The 15,823-nt window shown below is 39.7% G+C and overlaps 1 protein-coding gene across 2 annotated transcripts in view; it reads left to right on the top strand.

The window, feature by feature from the left end:
* Positions 1 to 15,459, top strand: part of EMCN (endomucin) — a 53,730-nt gene extending 38,271 nt beyond the window's left edge. For both annotated transcript variants that reach the window (XM_064710884.1, XM_064710883.1), the window contains exons 10-12: positions 839 to 900; positions 12,388 to 12,450; positions 13,725 to 15,459. In XM_064710884.1, coding sequence (XP_064566954.1) covers positions 839 to 900; positions 12,388 to 12,446 — 121 coding nt within the window. In that variant the 3' untranslated portion in view covers positions 12,447 to 12,450; positions 13,725 to 15,459. The remainder of the gene's footprint in view (positions 1 to 838; positions 901 to 12,387; positions 12,451 to 13,724) is intronic.
* Positions 15,460 to 15,823: the final 364 nt, after the last annotated feature.

Raw genomic sequence — 15,823 nt, 5'->3', positions numbered from 1 at the left:
TTGCAGCTATTGTAGACCTGTATGCATGATAAGCAGCTGTTTCAGCATGGATAGAAATGTGATGGCTCTTAACTGTTTTGCAATTGATCCTTTTGAAGGGGATAAACAGCTTCTGCTGTGCCACAGGACTCACTTTCCCAGTCTTTTTTCTTTTTTTTTTCTTTCTTTTTTCCCCCATTGATCCCTCGCCTCTACCCCCACATCTTTTCCCACCCCACTTCTTTTGTTCATGTTTTCTCTCTTTTTAACATGTTTCCTTTTTATTCTGGATTATTTATATACATATATTTCACTGTTCCCCATTATATCGTGTTCTTCTGTCCCATCTTGTTTCCACTAGATCATTTGCATAGTTGAAATAGTAGTGGCTTAAGGAGTGTAAGGAGAGGGAAACAGAGAAAGATCCATTACAAGGTACAAACTAAAGGCCATTGAGCCTGGCAGTGGCTGCTTGCATGACCAAAAGCAACGTTTAGGCTGCTGGTTTACTTGGTAGCCCTGACTCCCTGGACATCTGAAGTGGTCCTTCTTTGCAATTCAACATGGCTAAAAGGTTTGCATTGACAGAAAAAAAATATTCCTCCTTTTCCCTCCTCTTCTGTGAAGTCCTAGATTAAACCTGGAGTAATTAAACCTAATTTATTACATATTTTAAGAAAAAGGTATTTTCAGAGATGTTGGCATATGGTATTTTCTGCTACCTGACCCCATGCAAAGCCCATTTAAGCCAGTTAAGACTGGAGTAGATGCTACCTCCTCCAGGACCAAAATCTTAGAGTTTTGTTTGGACACGACCAACATGTGTGCTGACTGCTTAAATGTTTTCTAACTTCAACAGGGCCCAGTCAGATAAAGAAGGAGTCAAACTTCTTTCTGTGAAGACAACTTCTTCTGAGACTGGTGAGTGTTTCATTTGTATGTCTGTTTCCCTGAGTTCTGAGAAAAACAGTTTTTGGGATGTCATTTCCAATAGCAAACCCATCTTCAGTTCCTGTCAGGTAAAAGTCACTGCAAAAAATTCTTCTATAGAGCAAATCCCCAGACTGTGATCCTGTAGAGCTGCTGTTCAGCTGTACTGTGTGTGCTGTCAGTATTTGGGAGTGAGAAGTATGACTGGTTTAGGAAAATATTTTATTTAAATCATTGATGGTAAGTGATCTAGCTAGGGATCTTCAGGAATAACAGTGATCATGGCATTTATCAGCTAGATCTGTCTGTACAAGGAAGTTTGAAGACTGGTAATATCAGAATCACAGCATGTTCTGAGTTGGAAGGGACCCTCAGGTGAACTTAAGTGAATGGCCCATGTGAAGATCAAACCCAAAACCCTGGTGTTATTATTACAATGCTCCAAGCAACTGAGCTAATATCCCAGGGATCAAAAGGTTTGGAGCCAGTGCTGTATGTAATCAGGATTCTGTTGGAGTTGGTGTCAGCAGGGTTCAGTCAACCCCATACTCAGTCACCCTTTGCATTCAAAATCCTGCTCTCCTTGCAAATCCCTCTGTCCTGTGCTTAAGGTTCTTACAAAATCTGTAGTAATAAAGCCTAAAGGAACAAAGGTTACTGATAACACACACAAAAGAAAGAAAAATCTTAAAGCAAAGCGATGGATGCAGTTATAGGTTCTGCAAAAAACGGAGTGGCGCAGAATAAGACTGAGGCAGAATTGAATTCTGACTAAACAACCAAAACCCCTAAATCTCTCATGGTAGAGGTGGTCATGGTGAAACTTCACACCTTCACCCAATGCTCTCTGTCATGTAGGTCCCACCTCACCTGCAAAAGTCCTTCCAGAAAAGGTGTCTTACTTTCTAGTGTTTAAGTATAATACTCTTATTTGGTTTTTAAGCTTTTTGGCCATCTGTTTCTCCTACTGACATTTCTTAGTCTGACCAATAGCTGCTATCTCCTTTTGTCCAAATCCTCGGGAACTCCACTGAAATACAGCCCTTCATCTGAACTATCCTCTGCTTGCTGGAGAGGCACAATTTGGTGTCTCTAGCCTTCTCTGTAACTCCCAGAAACTTTTGTGCAATCCAAGACACCCACAGGGCATCTCTGGCAGCCCTTGCAGCAAACCAGAATTGTGCAAGGGTGCAAGGTCCCCATGGCCTCTTAACACAGAGCTGGGGGCTAGAGAGGGACAGGAAGGACCTGCTCCATCACAGGACACATCAGTTCTGTCCCACTACTGCTGGGTAAAGGCAAACTTTGGCACTTCAGAGACTGCACTTCAGAGCTTCATGGTTTGCGAAATTTTATTTTTTTATTATAGAGGATGTCTTTGGGAATGGACTTTATTTGGAGTATCAAGTTGTGTATATGTTTTCTTAAAGTTGCACTTTTTTGTTTGTTTGTTTGTTTGTTTGTTTTGAAAGCTGAATGAAGTTAGAAACTAATTAATGGACTATTTTTGATTGATTCTGCCCTCATGCCATTTCAAAAACAAAGTGACTTCACTGACAGTAGCAGAATTGTTTGTGGTTTAAAGCAGAGTAGATGGGAAAAGACACAGGCTCAGTGTTGGGGTTTTTTTTTCCTTTTTCCACAAGGTGAGCTCTGTTGCCTGTACAGCTACTGGTTCACCAGATAACTGAACATCTTCCATCCAGAGAATGCTTGATATTCTTTTTTACTGAACTATGATGTGTGCATGCTATAATTAGAAGGTTTAAGTCATAACCACTTAGACAAGATTCTTGCCCTCTTCTCATTAATACAATTCATATTTAAACTAGCTGCCATTTTCTCTTGAATTCTTACATGGTTATATGTTTAAAATTAAACATGCTTTCACAGAAATTAAAGTCCTGCTTTTGCCCAGGTTTTTAGAGTCATTTTACTTCTTAAATTAAAAGCACTCTGGCAGAGGGGTCTGTTTCTTCCAGAAATATTTGTCTCTTATAAAGGAATTTAAAATATGTGAGGATGCCTCCCCATTTGAATCAGATTTACTTGCTTTATTAAAAGCTCAGGCATAAATGCAGATGCTTCTCATGGTATAGACACAAGAACTGCCTGACTCTTGGGCCTTCTCACAACTACTGACAACAATTGTCCTGCATAAAACTCCTTTACAAGTGTTCTTCTTTATCCTTGGTCCAGTTGTTTAGAAAGTGTATGTTGTGGCTGTCTCTGTAAGTACCAACAAAACTACAAAAAGTAATGAGTAGAAAGGCTGAAATTAGAAAGATCTAAAGAGCAGCAGCCTTAACTTCACAGGCAGGACTACATCACCCCTCACTATCAATAAGCAGCTCCTCCCTAAGGTCAAGCATATCTACAATGAAGTTCTGCTCTGATATGTATTCAACTTAAGCTTTATTAGAAATATACATTCTTTTTTCCCCCTTCATTTTTGCTTTTCATTCCAAACATAAGACTTTGAGATTGTATAATTTTGTAAAATATATGCAGGACAACTAAGGACCTACGAACTGTTCAAGCAAGCAACCTAGAAAGACCCTGTATCAGTGTTGTGCACAGATCTTGATCAAAGGTTATGGTGAGTTTAATCTTGCCCTCTTTTATCTGTCTAAAAACCATGCTAGTTGCACATAGTTGAAAGAGATGTATGTGTCCAGAGGGCTGTTTATCCCATCTGCCTTGGACATCTATCTTGAGCTGGAATGGGCTGACCTGTGGCAGTCCACTGACTCCTGAAAGATCCTGTTTTAGGACTTCTAAAATTAAGTTGTGAATATGAAATGAAAGAAAAAGGAAAGACTCCTTTCTCAGAGGCAGAGCTGAATTAAATTTAATCAAGAATATTATTTCAAATACCTACAATTAATGTGAAAGAATGCAGGAGAAGAATAGTTTTCAATTAGGCCTGGACTAAAGTAATGTTTTTAATGGAGTAGTATCATCAAGAGAACTAGGTAAAATGGAGCTTTAATCTTGTCATTTTTTATATCTCTTCTTAAAAAGATGGAATTGCTAATTGTCTTGAGCTCTAAGGCACAATTGGTGTAGAATGGATGTAAAGTATAAAACCAGAGAAAACTAAACTAGACTCAGAACATTTTTCATGCATGTTTATCAGTGAACTGCAACACCTGATGCAAGATAAGTGCCTGTTCTTGCATCTTACTTGAGAATTCAGCTAGGATAAAAATAATCTCAAAAGTTTCACACTAATGTACAAATGCAGGACTTTGGGCAGCCATTTCATTTTGATGGTACATGCAAATTTAGGGTGGCTTCCTCTAGGGAGAATAAGTGGTCTTTTACAATACAGCGTTGTAGAAAATCTACTTGCAAAATATTTATTTGTGATTCAACACAGCCCACAGAACTGCACACTTAGCTTGTCAGTGATAGTTATATTTCCTGAGAATATAAGATGAAGGGCTTTAATTGATGAATAAGAGATCAATACCTTCAACCATAAGGTTAAAGTATTGCTTGTCTTGAAAAGAGACCTAACTTTTTCTGCAAGGGTTCTTGTGTATTACGCTGAAAAACAGCAAATTATTGATCACCTTTTTAGGACTCATGAAAAATGTTGAGGGATGAAAATTGCTCAGTTACAGAAACGTTGGTGAATAGAAATTTGGGTAAGACTACTACATACAGGTGTATGATGTGTGATAGAAGCATTGATACCTGACTTCAGAATTTTCTTGTATGGCCCTAGCCTGGAATAACTATTCTAGAGCAGGTAAAATGTGTGAAAGGCCTTTTCAGTAGAAGCACACCATTTCAATATTCAATGTAAAGTGTCATAGGGATGTGCAGGTGACATAATATCTCAGACATGTTAGGTATAACCCTGGTACCTAAGCATAAGCTGATCCAATAAAGCATGATTTATAACCAGACTGAGCTGTTTTGAGGTGAAAAGGTAGGATATTACTTACTTGGCTTGTAGAGATATTGCCTGTTCTGCACTGAATTTGCTGAAAGGGTGTTAAATGCGTCAGAGCTGAGGTACCTCAGACTTTGGTGAGGCACCTGAAATGGAAGGTAGTTGTAGAAGGATTTGTGGCACATGTCTGCATTAGGGCTTCCTGAGATACCCACTGTGGACAAAAAAATGAAAATTCAATGTTGTTACTAAACAGAAATGGAAAAATCTGTCAGGCAAGGATGGGTATTTGGGAGACACCTAACCTGTTCCATTTGAAACCCCTTTAACTTATTGCAATTGCATTGAAGAAAGAGATCAGTTAATACCTAGAGATGCTCTCTGATGGCAGTGCAGTGCAAAGATAGTACAAACTGAGGAAGCAGGAAAACTTGCATTCTCCATGTGCTCCACATCTCTTCCAAAAGCTGCTGCTGTTCAACAGTAATGATGGCCTTAAAGCTGTTACCTGCTGCTTCAGCTGAATGTGCCTCAAGACAACCCACTGCAGTGCTAGGGCTTGGACATGGAAAATCCTGTGGTGTTCTGAAACAGTGTGGTGGGATGACAGTGTCTTCATCACTGCTTTCCATAACCCTGCAAGTGCTGAGACTAATTGTTCTGCCTCGCTCATCAAACCATAGATGTGGTTTTGGTACAATGGGACAAATCAGGAGCTGGTGCAGACCTTGTTTCCTGTTATGCTGAGTATGTCTGAGCATGGGGCATGGCATTTAAGTAGGTAAGAAATCTTTGGGGTTTACCTCATTAGGGACCCAACCCAGGGAAATTTACCCCTGTGAGGGAGCATGACTCCATGGTGAGCCATAGGTTTCTTATCATGCATTGGGACTTTGACCTCTTTCTCATTATGTCTAGGGTCTGTATGGATGTCTCTAGGAGCAGGTGAAGAATCTGAGTCCCTAGATAAGTCACTCTGTCAATGGAAATCCCCTTTCCTCTTCCACTTCCTTGCAGGATAAGCAGTGTAGGTCAGTGAAGAGCAGTCTGCTGTCATGCTGTGTGCTTAGGAGTGGTAAGAGCAGGTGCTCCTGGTAAAGTTATGATAGGGTTATGATATTGGTTATTTCTGTTTCCTAGTCTGAGATGTAGTTTCAGGGTCTCATGTTTTTTCCCTGCACATAGAACACCTAGAATCTGCTTTATAAAAAAGGGTCCCCTGATATAAGGGTCTCTTCAAGGCAGGTCTTATAAGTTCTTGGAGATCTATATCACACCTGAGATAGCTCAGCCAACTCAGATGGCATAAAATCAGCAGGACAGCTTCTGTGGCAGTGTTTGAAACAGAAAGGTTTTAATAAAAGGCAAAATAACAAAGCTCTTTACAGAGAAAAACTGAGCCAGGGCAAGAGGCTCTTGCTCTTGGTAAAACACCTCACAAAAGCAATTAATTCTTTTGCTGTCCTCTTTTTCTAGTAAATTGCCTAGTCAAGACTTTTTGGCTTCTGTCCAATTGGTTCTCCTTAAGTTTGAGGTGAAGTCCCCAAGGTCCTATGAGGTGTTTTATTACCGAATTGAGGAGAGAAACTTCTGGGCCTTTTTCCTTTTTAAGGAGACAAAGGATAATTTGGTCATTCCATCAACAGGGGGCACATTCCTACAGTCCCCTTGCAACAGAAAAAGGTACCAAGTACCTGCTTCCCTCTCCTTTTCTTTCTCATTTGCTGATACTCTATTTTTTTTAACCTTGTGTTGTATAATAGTCTGAAGTTCTGTTTCTTCTTCACAGGAACTGTAGAATAAACTTTCTTAGCTTGTGGTTGGACTCTTTGTGTTTACTCACACCACAGAGTTCTGACTGCACACACTTCCAGCTGAAACTTTTGGACAAAAATGTTGTCAAAAACGCAGTCAAACTGTAGTCAAAATAGTATATGTTTCCCTCTGTATTTCTAATTTGGTTTGTGAGCTGTGCATATTTTCAAGGGCTTTTTAAGCAGTCTCTTGCATTCAGCCGGCTGAGGGTCAGGTGATGTTTTCCCCTGTGAAGCATTTGCTGACTTTCCAGCCTGCAGCTTTCTGAGATGCTCCTTGTGAGGGAGCCATCTCCTGCCCTTTGCTGCCCGTTGAGCAGGAATTGCCTTCCCGTACTTCACCTGAACACTTCCACACACCCTCTTTTGCCGTGGTGGATTGTTCAGACCCTTCTGTCGTGCTGGCAGAGGTGAGGAGCAGTTTGCAGGGAAATGGTGAAGTGTGTGGCGGGGGAGCTGCAGCACATCGCAGGTGCTGAACCCGCTGGCCCACACCAAACCCAGCCAGTGGCTCCCACTCAATGCTGCTCTCCAGCATCTTTCTTTTCTTTCAGTCTGGTAAAAATAGACATTTTGATTCCTGTGTCTGCAGAGGTAGTTCTATACTTTTATAAAAGATAGGCTTCTGCAATCAGATTTTATTAAAAGCTTGCTTTAATTCTTTGCTTCAAATCTGATTGCCACTTACAAGCAATTTCTCAGCAGCAGATATTACAGTGAAATAAGAGCACAACTAATTTCTTCTTTCAGACAATGTAATCCGAGATGCTGCACAACCTATTTTTTTATATGAAAGACTGTTTTTACATCCTTTTTCTTGCAGCTTTCCCAATAATGTCAGAGGGCTTTACCCAGGTCAAGGACATTCTGTACTCATAGTACTCAGTCTATACTCTCTTTTATGTCATGGTGTTCTGCAGTGTATGTGTATTCTGAATAATATATTCAGATTCTGAATCAAATGTGGAGGGGCAAGAGGAGAGGGAAAATTGCAATGAGATTATTACAATAACCTTCTACAACAGTAAGACAAAGTAATGTTTGTTTCAGAGCTTCAAAACTGATCTTATTGCAATCTGTAATTTCAGCTGATTGTACCCATTACTTATTCACATACACTGGCATCAGAATGCAACAGTAATGGTTGGAAATGAGTATATTTGCAAGTGAAAAATCAAAACAAATACTGCACAAGTGAAATTTTAATTAGGAAAAAAACACATTTTCATTGCAGCATTCTTTCTTTTCTGATTATCTTTCAGCTTGGAAGAGCCCTCAGTAGCTGGGTACAAAGTGTACTTTCCATGCACTTAAAACAAATATGTTGAAGGATGAGGATTTATGAGTAAAATTATTTTTTTCTTGTCCATCTTCCGTGTCTTTATCCTTTTGAACCATGACCATGTTTTAGAGGAGGAAGTGTGCAGGGCATATTGGATCAGACCCAGTGCCCACACTGCCAATTTCTTTGGGAGGATCAGTGTTACTGAGGCTGTGGCAGAAGTGTTCAAAGGGTGCCACATGGAGGCTGTGTGTATGAAAGATCAGTGCTGTATTGTGCAAGTTGTCAGTGCCCCACCTCCTTCAGTATTGAGGCCAAGGAACCATCAGCTGAGCCAGCTGTACCTGCTGGGACCCTGCATCTCTGTAGGCTCAAATCCAGTCAAAAAGGATTTCTTAGAGGGTGAATCACATGAGGTGAAAGGAAGTGTGACAAACAGAAAAGAAGTCCAGTAATGTGTCCTGCACCATAGTCTTCCAGCAGCATGTGGCTGGAGACATCCTTAATCAAGCTAGTTATCCTTGGCGTTTCATACTTTTCAGTGGCCTTTAATTCCACAAATTTGTTTTGTTTGCTGTGGTATCTGCAGCCTCTTGCAGCAATAAACCTGACAGTTTAACTACAGATCTGTCTGTTATATGAGAGTAATAGAGACTTCATGATGCCTATGCCTTGGTTTTTGCAATCCAATTTCAGACAAAAATCAACAAACAAATGTAACACTGGAAGATCAGGAAGAGAATATAGGGTGTAATGGCAGACTTTTCATGTCACCTAAAACTTCCATGCCAGAATCTGATTTTTTCTGATTTTCCCTTTCATGAAAGGGAATAAAATCTTGTGATTTCAATGAGGATTGATTGGGAAAGATTCGGGCCAAATTCCTGCACTTCAGATCATCCCATTGGCTTTCCTTGGTTTCACCTGGTATCACTTTTTTTTTTCTTTTGAAATTTCAGTTCTTCTGTTTCTCTTCTGTGTCTGTGTTTTCATTTCTTTCCTGATCTTAAGGATTTCAAAGAGAATAATTTGGGCAAGTTTTGGTCCTTTTCCCTGCATCACATTTCATCTCAATACAATTGGTTGTAGTCACTCCATTTCAGATTTTCTGGATTTTCAATTTCATTTTTTATTGACCATATCTCCTTTCTTGAGTATTTGTTCAGCTCTGTCCTCCGATTTCAAGATTTCATTCCCTTTTGGAAATGTATTGCCATAGCAGCTGTCAGATTGGATCAACTAATACCTTATGCAAGACACTGAGTACTTATACCGTGAGAAGCTGATGGTTCAAGTTTCTCCTGATATCTTCCATCTCCTGGTGCATAACACTAGAGTTTGTGTGTCATCCTTCCCTAAGTGCATAATCCAGAATAAATAAGATCACAGTTTTTTACTGATGATGTTGTGCAGCAATTTTGCTCTTGTTAGTTTATTTTGTGGAACTATAGCCTTCTCTTTCAATGATGGCCTCAGGTTGTGCCAAGGGAGTTTAGATTGATATTAGGGAATACTTCTTCACAAAAGGGTTGTTAAGCATTGGAACAGCATGCTTAGGACAGTGGTAAAGTCATCATTACTGGAAGTGTTTGAAAAATGTGTGGATGTGGCACTTGAGGACAAGGTTTAGTGGTGAACATGGAGATGTTGCTGGGTTGACAGTTGGACTTGATGATCTTAAAGGCCTTTTCCAAACTCAACTGTTCTATGATCCTGTGACAGCCTTCAAGGCCTTGTAATGTATCTGTGTAGTAATTATATAATCTTCTGAACAGAGAGAGACATAATTCTCCCAGAATTTTAGAAGCTGTGGGAAACTTAAAAGAAAAAATTCAAACAATTATTATCTCTCTTTCTGTAACCATTGTTTATCAATATAGTTCTCCAGAGTGTGCTATTCATAGTTCACCAAAATTCCTAAAGGCAAATCAAGTCTTAAGTCCACCATTATTTCTATAAAAACTGTAGATTTCTAATAATAAAGTGTCTTTTTATACCTTTTAATAATAAAATGTCTGTATCACATTTAACTATTCCCAATACCCCTTCAGTGATATATCTGGACTGGTTGAGCACTTCCACCACACCCTGTATTTTCTCAGTCAGCAAAAATTCAGTGTGAAATGATTTCTTCAATCTACTAAAATGCCATCTGTTCTAACAAAATACTAAACACAAGTATTGGTTTTTCAATTCCCTTATGGGAAGCAAGGTTCAGTCCATTTGTTTTGGTGGGTGATTAGGGGACAAGTTTGGGTCTTGGAATCCAAGTCTTGGAATCTATTTGTGTCAGTTAAGGCTGTTTTGAGATCAATATAAATGTTTTCTTACTTGCAGCTAACCTGAATGTTCTTTGTTTGCCCTTTGAGTTGCAACAGGGTATTTAGCAGAATATCAAACTGCTGAACCATTGAACTCCAAAATTGATCTGGACACTTCTCTGTGCAGTCTCCAGGTGTACTGCAGCCCTGTATCTAAACCCATCCACCACCCTTTTATTCCTTGAACAGACAGCATCTGTGACCACTCCTTCTCTGGTGTATAATCATCATCTCTTCATCACTGAATTGTTGGCTGGCACTAATGATTACAGACCTATTACTATATTACATATATTACTATGCAATTATCTTCAGGCAGTTTTGCAACTGTGGAGTAGCCTTAACTTCCTTTTGTTTCCCAAGGCTTGCAGGCTCTTGCCCTCTTGGAAGTGCAGCAGCAAAGCAACGTAGAACACTCCTGCCTGTATCCATCCCTCAGCAGACACTGCTGTTGTAGGGGGCATTGCCCCAGGCAATAGCTGGGGGCAGTTCCCTGGTCCAGGGATACGGGGTACAGCGCCAGGACATGGGGATAGGGTGTGTGAGTGTCTGTGTGCCGCTGTCTCAGGCTCTCAGAAGGGCAGAGTCACCCCCTGGCCCGGCCACCGCTGCTGGCAGGTGCCTCTCAAGCACTCTCTCTTCTGCAGCCAGTGCTGCTCCCCTCTCCATGCTCTGATCCATGGTCTATTGGCACAAATGGGATGTTACCCAGGGAGCTACCTTACTCTGGAGCCTGCCCTTAGACGTGTAATTTTCCTGGGGTGCTTCCATGTAAATCTGTCTGCAGAACAACCAGCTGAGAGTGGAACTGATAACCAAGTACTGATATTTATTGCTACTACTGGATTTTATCTTCTGCATCAAAATATATGTCTCAATTAATTTCTCCAACACCTTATTTTTTAAACAGTTTTGCCAATTCCTCTCTTCTGTCCCCTATTTAATCTTTCTGTATATTAAAAAAGGAAAGTAGAAACATGCAGAAGGAAAAATAAAAATAAAAAAAGAAATGAGAATTCTTGAAAATCTCACTCCTTTGCTAGTATGAAACTGTGCAATATTTGAGCTGGTTCATTTTATTTTAACTTTTCAGTACAAGATTTTTATCTAGCAAAAATGGTTCACCTACCAAAAATATGTCTTGTTAAGATATTCCAGTTTTTTCCTAACAAAAAATTGTGCTTTGCTTTGCCCTACCTGAAATTTGACATAAGAGCTTCTGAAACTCCATCTTAACAACACTTCAAAATTATTTTAAATATTTTTTTTCCAAAATTGAACACTTGGGAAGTGAACACCATTTCAGCACACTATTGTTTAACAGTTTTCAGCAGATACTAAGTCTTTTACTCATCCCCAAAAAGCTGCACTCGATTAAAGAGCCTTTTTTTGCTGTGAAGAAAAACTGTCTGAAAACTATTGATAAGTCTTTTCCATTGTCTTCAGAAGTGCAACTATTTAAGTTGGCTGCTAATTATTTAAATGCCTAATCAGTGATTTTTTTTCATAAGCCTAATTTGTATTACAATTTGCAACCCTAGGCCATTGATCATTTGTAGGTTTTTAATAGATACTAATTTCTCCTGGAATGTAATACATCATTTCCTTGCCTCTCATGTGGGCATGAGAAATTAAATTGTCTCCTGCAGGTGAGCAAGGAGGCAGAAGGAGATATGTGGGTTTTCCTGCCCTCATGCCTGTGTCCATGTGGCTCTGGCTTCTCCAGAGAAGGAATATTGAGAACTGTGTCAAGTTCTTAAATGTTCATCCTTCTGCTTTGGAGGAACTGAGCTGATGTCAATGTTACTGGCAAAAATTAATTGTATAGTTCTATCTTCTTATTTTTATAATTCAATGTTCTAATCATAGCTATAAATTAATTAAAATCTTATTCCTCTTCAACCCCCTCGAGAACTGCCTTGGAAAATACTTTGTGGTAGCAGCCCAGCATTAATGAGCAAATCACAGGGGAAATAATCTATAAAATAGGAAGAGTGGTAAAAATCTATTTTGTGAACAGTTTTTGCTGTGAAGTAAATCTGGCAAGGAGACTGGTTAGTTTGTACACTGGTCAGTGATGTGTTCCTGCTAGATTCATTTCCATATTTATCTGTCTTTCCATGTTTATCTGATGCAAATGTATTTTCTGTTTCTTAGGAGAGCACTCATCTCATGGGAAGAATAAAACTCGGCAAATCTTCACATCTCAGCAATAAATGTGTAAGTTTATTGCCTTTGTTTTCCATCCTGTAACATTAGTGTTTGTTAATCCTTTTAATACTTCTTAGTCTCAGTATTGTGCCCTGTAACAAAGAAAAAAAGGGTTAAAAATGCAAGCCAAAAAGAGAAATTACTTTATAATTGGCAGCAGCCTCAAGGAAAAGTGGCTTAAACAAAGCTCAGCTGGAGCACCCCATGGTGACCAGATTCACAGGCAAACTGAGGGGCTGAAGAAGCTGCCAGCTCATAGAGACAGATATTCATAGGGAAGAGCATGTGACTTGAACTGTTCAGCATTTCCTGGATGTAAACCCCTGGGTGAATTTTCTTTCTGTTTGTGTGAGAAATAATAGATTTTTAAGGGCAGATACCTATTAAAAAAAAAAAAAAAAAAAAAAAAGAAATTTGGTACCCAGAAGTTTTTTACTTCTTTTGTTTTCTGTGAAAAATCTGAATCTTTTCACTTCATGCAAATGCCAGGAGTTTTATTGAGGTGGTTTATTATGGCTTGAAATCCTAGGTGGTTAAATTATAGCAAGTGCTGGATGGTAATTTTTTGTGTGAGAGAGCAGAGACCATCAGAGCACTCTGAAACAGTTTTCTATGTGGGTGCTGAATTTTCCTACACGTCTAAGGGCATATATGAAGCTTTTTCAGGCACCACAATATTCACTTCCCATGGAGCTGCTTTTCCTATTTGTGGAGAACTGTGGAGAGCTGTGGTCCTTTGCTGAGTGTGGGAGGAAGAAGCAGCTGTGGAAGGGCCCTGTATGACCAGGGTGGAGCAGGAGGCAGGGGACAAGGATGTCCTGAGGAACTGGGTGTCACAGCACAAGTGGGATGGACCCCACAGAGGCTCTGGAGAAGCCCAGACTCCCCCCAGCACTGTAGAATGAAGCTCCACTAGAATGGGTCCCATCAGTCTCCATTGAGAAATACATGGTTGGCCAGAAATGTGAAGAACACCTTTGATGTTTTTGGCCTATTCTCCTTTCCCCTAGGTAGAGACTGAGCTTTCCTGATGCCAATAGTAAGGACAAAATGACCTCCTTTGTTTCTTGAATTAGAGCAGCAGAATAGAGTTTTGCCTACATTACTGAAAACCCAGAGGTGGTTCAATTTTGTGTGGACCCAGGACAAGGGCATGGACAATAAATTTAATCCTTATTGTCTATCCTATACTGGATTTATTCTGTCTTCCAGTTTAGCTTACTCTTATGTTCCTGAACAACCTTACCTGGAATAATAATCTTGAGATGCTCTTGTCATTTCAGATGTGAAGCAACCTGTTTTATCACAATATGCAAGAACATCTCACCAAAGTTGTGTTTCAATGGGAAATGTGGAGAAGCTGAAGCTTTTTACCACCAGGCCACTTGTGTTAATGACCAGGTTTTGACTTCTAAATTTCAAGCATCTCCTTTCCCTTCTGGAATGACATGTAATTTTTTGATGGCTTAATAACTGGTATACCATGTATATTTATTATTTTCACATATAGTAAAAGCAGGGGAACAAGGTTGAAAAGAATGTAAAAAGATGAGTGAAGATGATGTAAAAATTTGGTGATATTTGCATAGTAGCTACTAAAAATGTTTTCTGCACACACAGGAAGAAATAAGTCAGCATACTTTGTTGAACTTATGATAGCTAGGGAAATTTTAGTTGTATGTAGCAGAATACAAACAGGACCTGACCCTTGAAACAGGACTGGGCAAACAGCCACTATGAAAATTAATTCAGTGATTTGCATGAGACTCCTCACTGTAGCACATGCTTTGCTTGTCATAAATGTTTACAGGGTGGGATGCCTGGCTGAGATGCTGAATAGTGTGCTTCTGTTCTGTGAAGGGAGGAATATACCTTGCACTGAGGCTCTTTGAAATTCTGTAAATTACTGAACATAATCCTTGCAATGTAGCAGGCAATAGCTGGTTTTCACCTGCTCCTTGGCTAATTGCATTATGTGTGCTGCAAATATGACTCCCATGTAGCCTGGGGCACACAGTGGGAATGAGCAAGGTAAGCAATTTCACAGATGAACCTTCTTGCCAGAGTTCTGAGTAATGCATGGGATTCCTGTGGGTTATTGAATAACTCTGGAAGTTCAAAGAGTGTTTCAAGTGCTAATTACAGACACTCTTAATTTGTACAGAGCCGGCAGTTCCAAAATACCAAGTAGTGCTTCTGCCTGCATGTACCCTACCTTTCTAGAACTAAAAATGTTTGAAAGTTGTATTACTGTGAGCATCTGCTCAGTCTCAATCCACTGACTGTAGCATTCCAAGCATTACATTTTTTTAAATTGGGAAATGGAATGAAGACAACTGGTGGTCTAAGTGCAGGGCCGAGATCTGGGACAATCATCTAAGTTTTGATACCTAGATAGAATGCTTTTGAGGAACTTTTCTCTGCAATTTCCTTCTCTGAAATATTAAAACTTACTTAACATGATGGTGAGAGATTGAGCAGATTTATTACTTCATGTCTATAGACAAATCTGAAAAGTGTTTATTTCCTTGTGCTTGGCTGTTGCTTTTACTTCTGCCTTGGTGGGTCTGATAATCTTTCTTAGAGGCACCATGAGAGACTTTTGGTGAAGCTCAATAAAAGATGGGAAACTAACAAGTGTCCATGCTGCAGCTGAACTTACGTGGTTCATTCAGGTATTCCTGGATAGCTTGTGTTCCTCGGGAGCAGAGAAGTCTTGGATGCCTACTTTGGAAAGGTCAGGCCATCTAAATTACACTGGTTGGCATCTGCAACTATTCTGGTTCCTGATTGATGAGGTTTCCTTCCAAAAAAAGTAGTCATTGTGAATTTTCATGTTGATTAAAAACCCAATGTATTTTGTAGTATATTGTATCATAGTGAAAGGACAGTAGAGAAAAGCAGAGAAATATTGTGAAATATCTGTTTGTGTTTTTGTGCAAAATCTGTTCAGAAACTACCATGTTGTGTCAAGAAAAAAAATTAATGCCTATTAAAATTTATTATCTTTATTAAGTAGCTATGCTTTTCTGTTTGCAGAAATGCAATCCATTGCACATGTCTAGCACATCTATTGTCCATTACTCCACATTCCTGTTTCACAGAATGAGGTGGACCTGTTATGACAAGCCTGGAGAGCAGACATTAGAAATTCTGGGCATGGTGGTGGCAGGGGCTCCATGAAACCTTGCAGAAGGCATGCTGGAGGTGGCAAATGGAAACTCCTCCTCATTAAAATCAGTGATGGGGAGAGGACAGGCCTCTCTGCAAATCATGATACTGGAAAAGTGAAAAACAACAAAACAGGGAAGGTGTTTGTGCTCTTTGTGATAAAGGGGCATGGCAGACAACCAAGCGCTCGTCAGAAGGCTGGGAAACCTCT

The sequence above is a fragment of the Zonotrichia leucophrys genome, chromosome 4 (assembly GCF_028769735.1).
Source record: "Zonotrichia leucophrys gambelii isolate GWCS_2022_RI chromosome 4, RI_Zleu_2.0, whole genome shotgun sequence".
Classification (NCBI taxonomy): domain Eukaryota; kingdom Metazoa; phylum Chordata; class Aves; order Passeriformes; family Passerellidae; genus Zonotrichia; species Zonotrichia leucophrys.
This window is presented reverse-complemented; position numbering and strand designations above follow the sequence as displayed.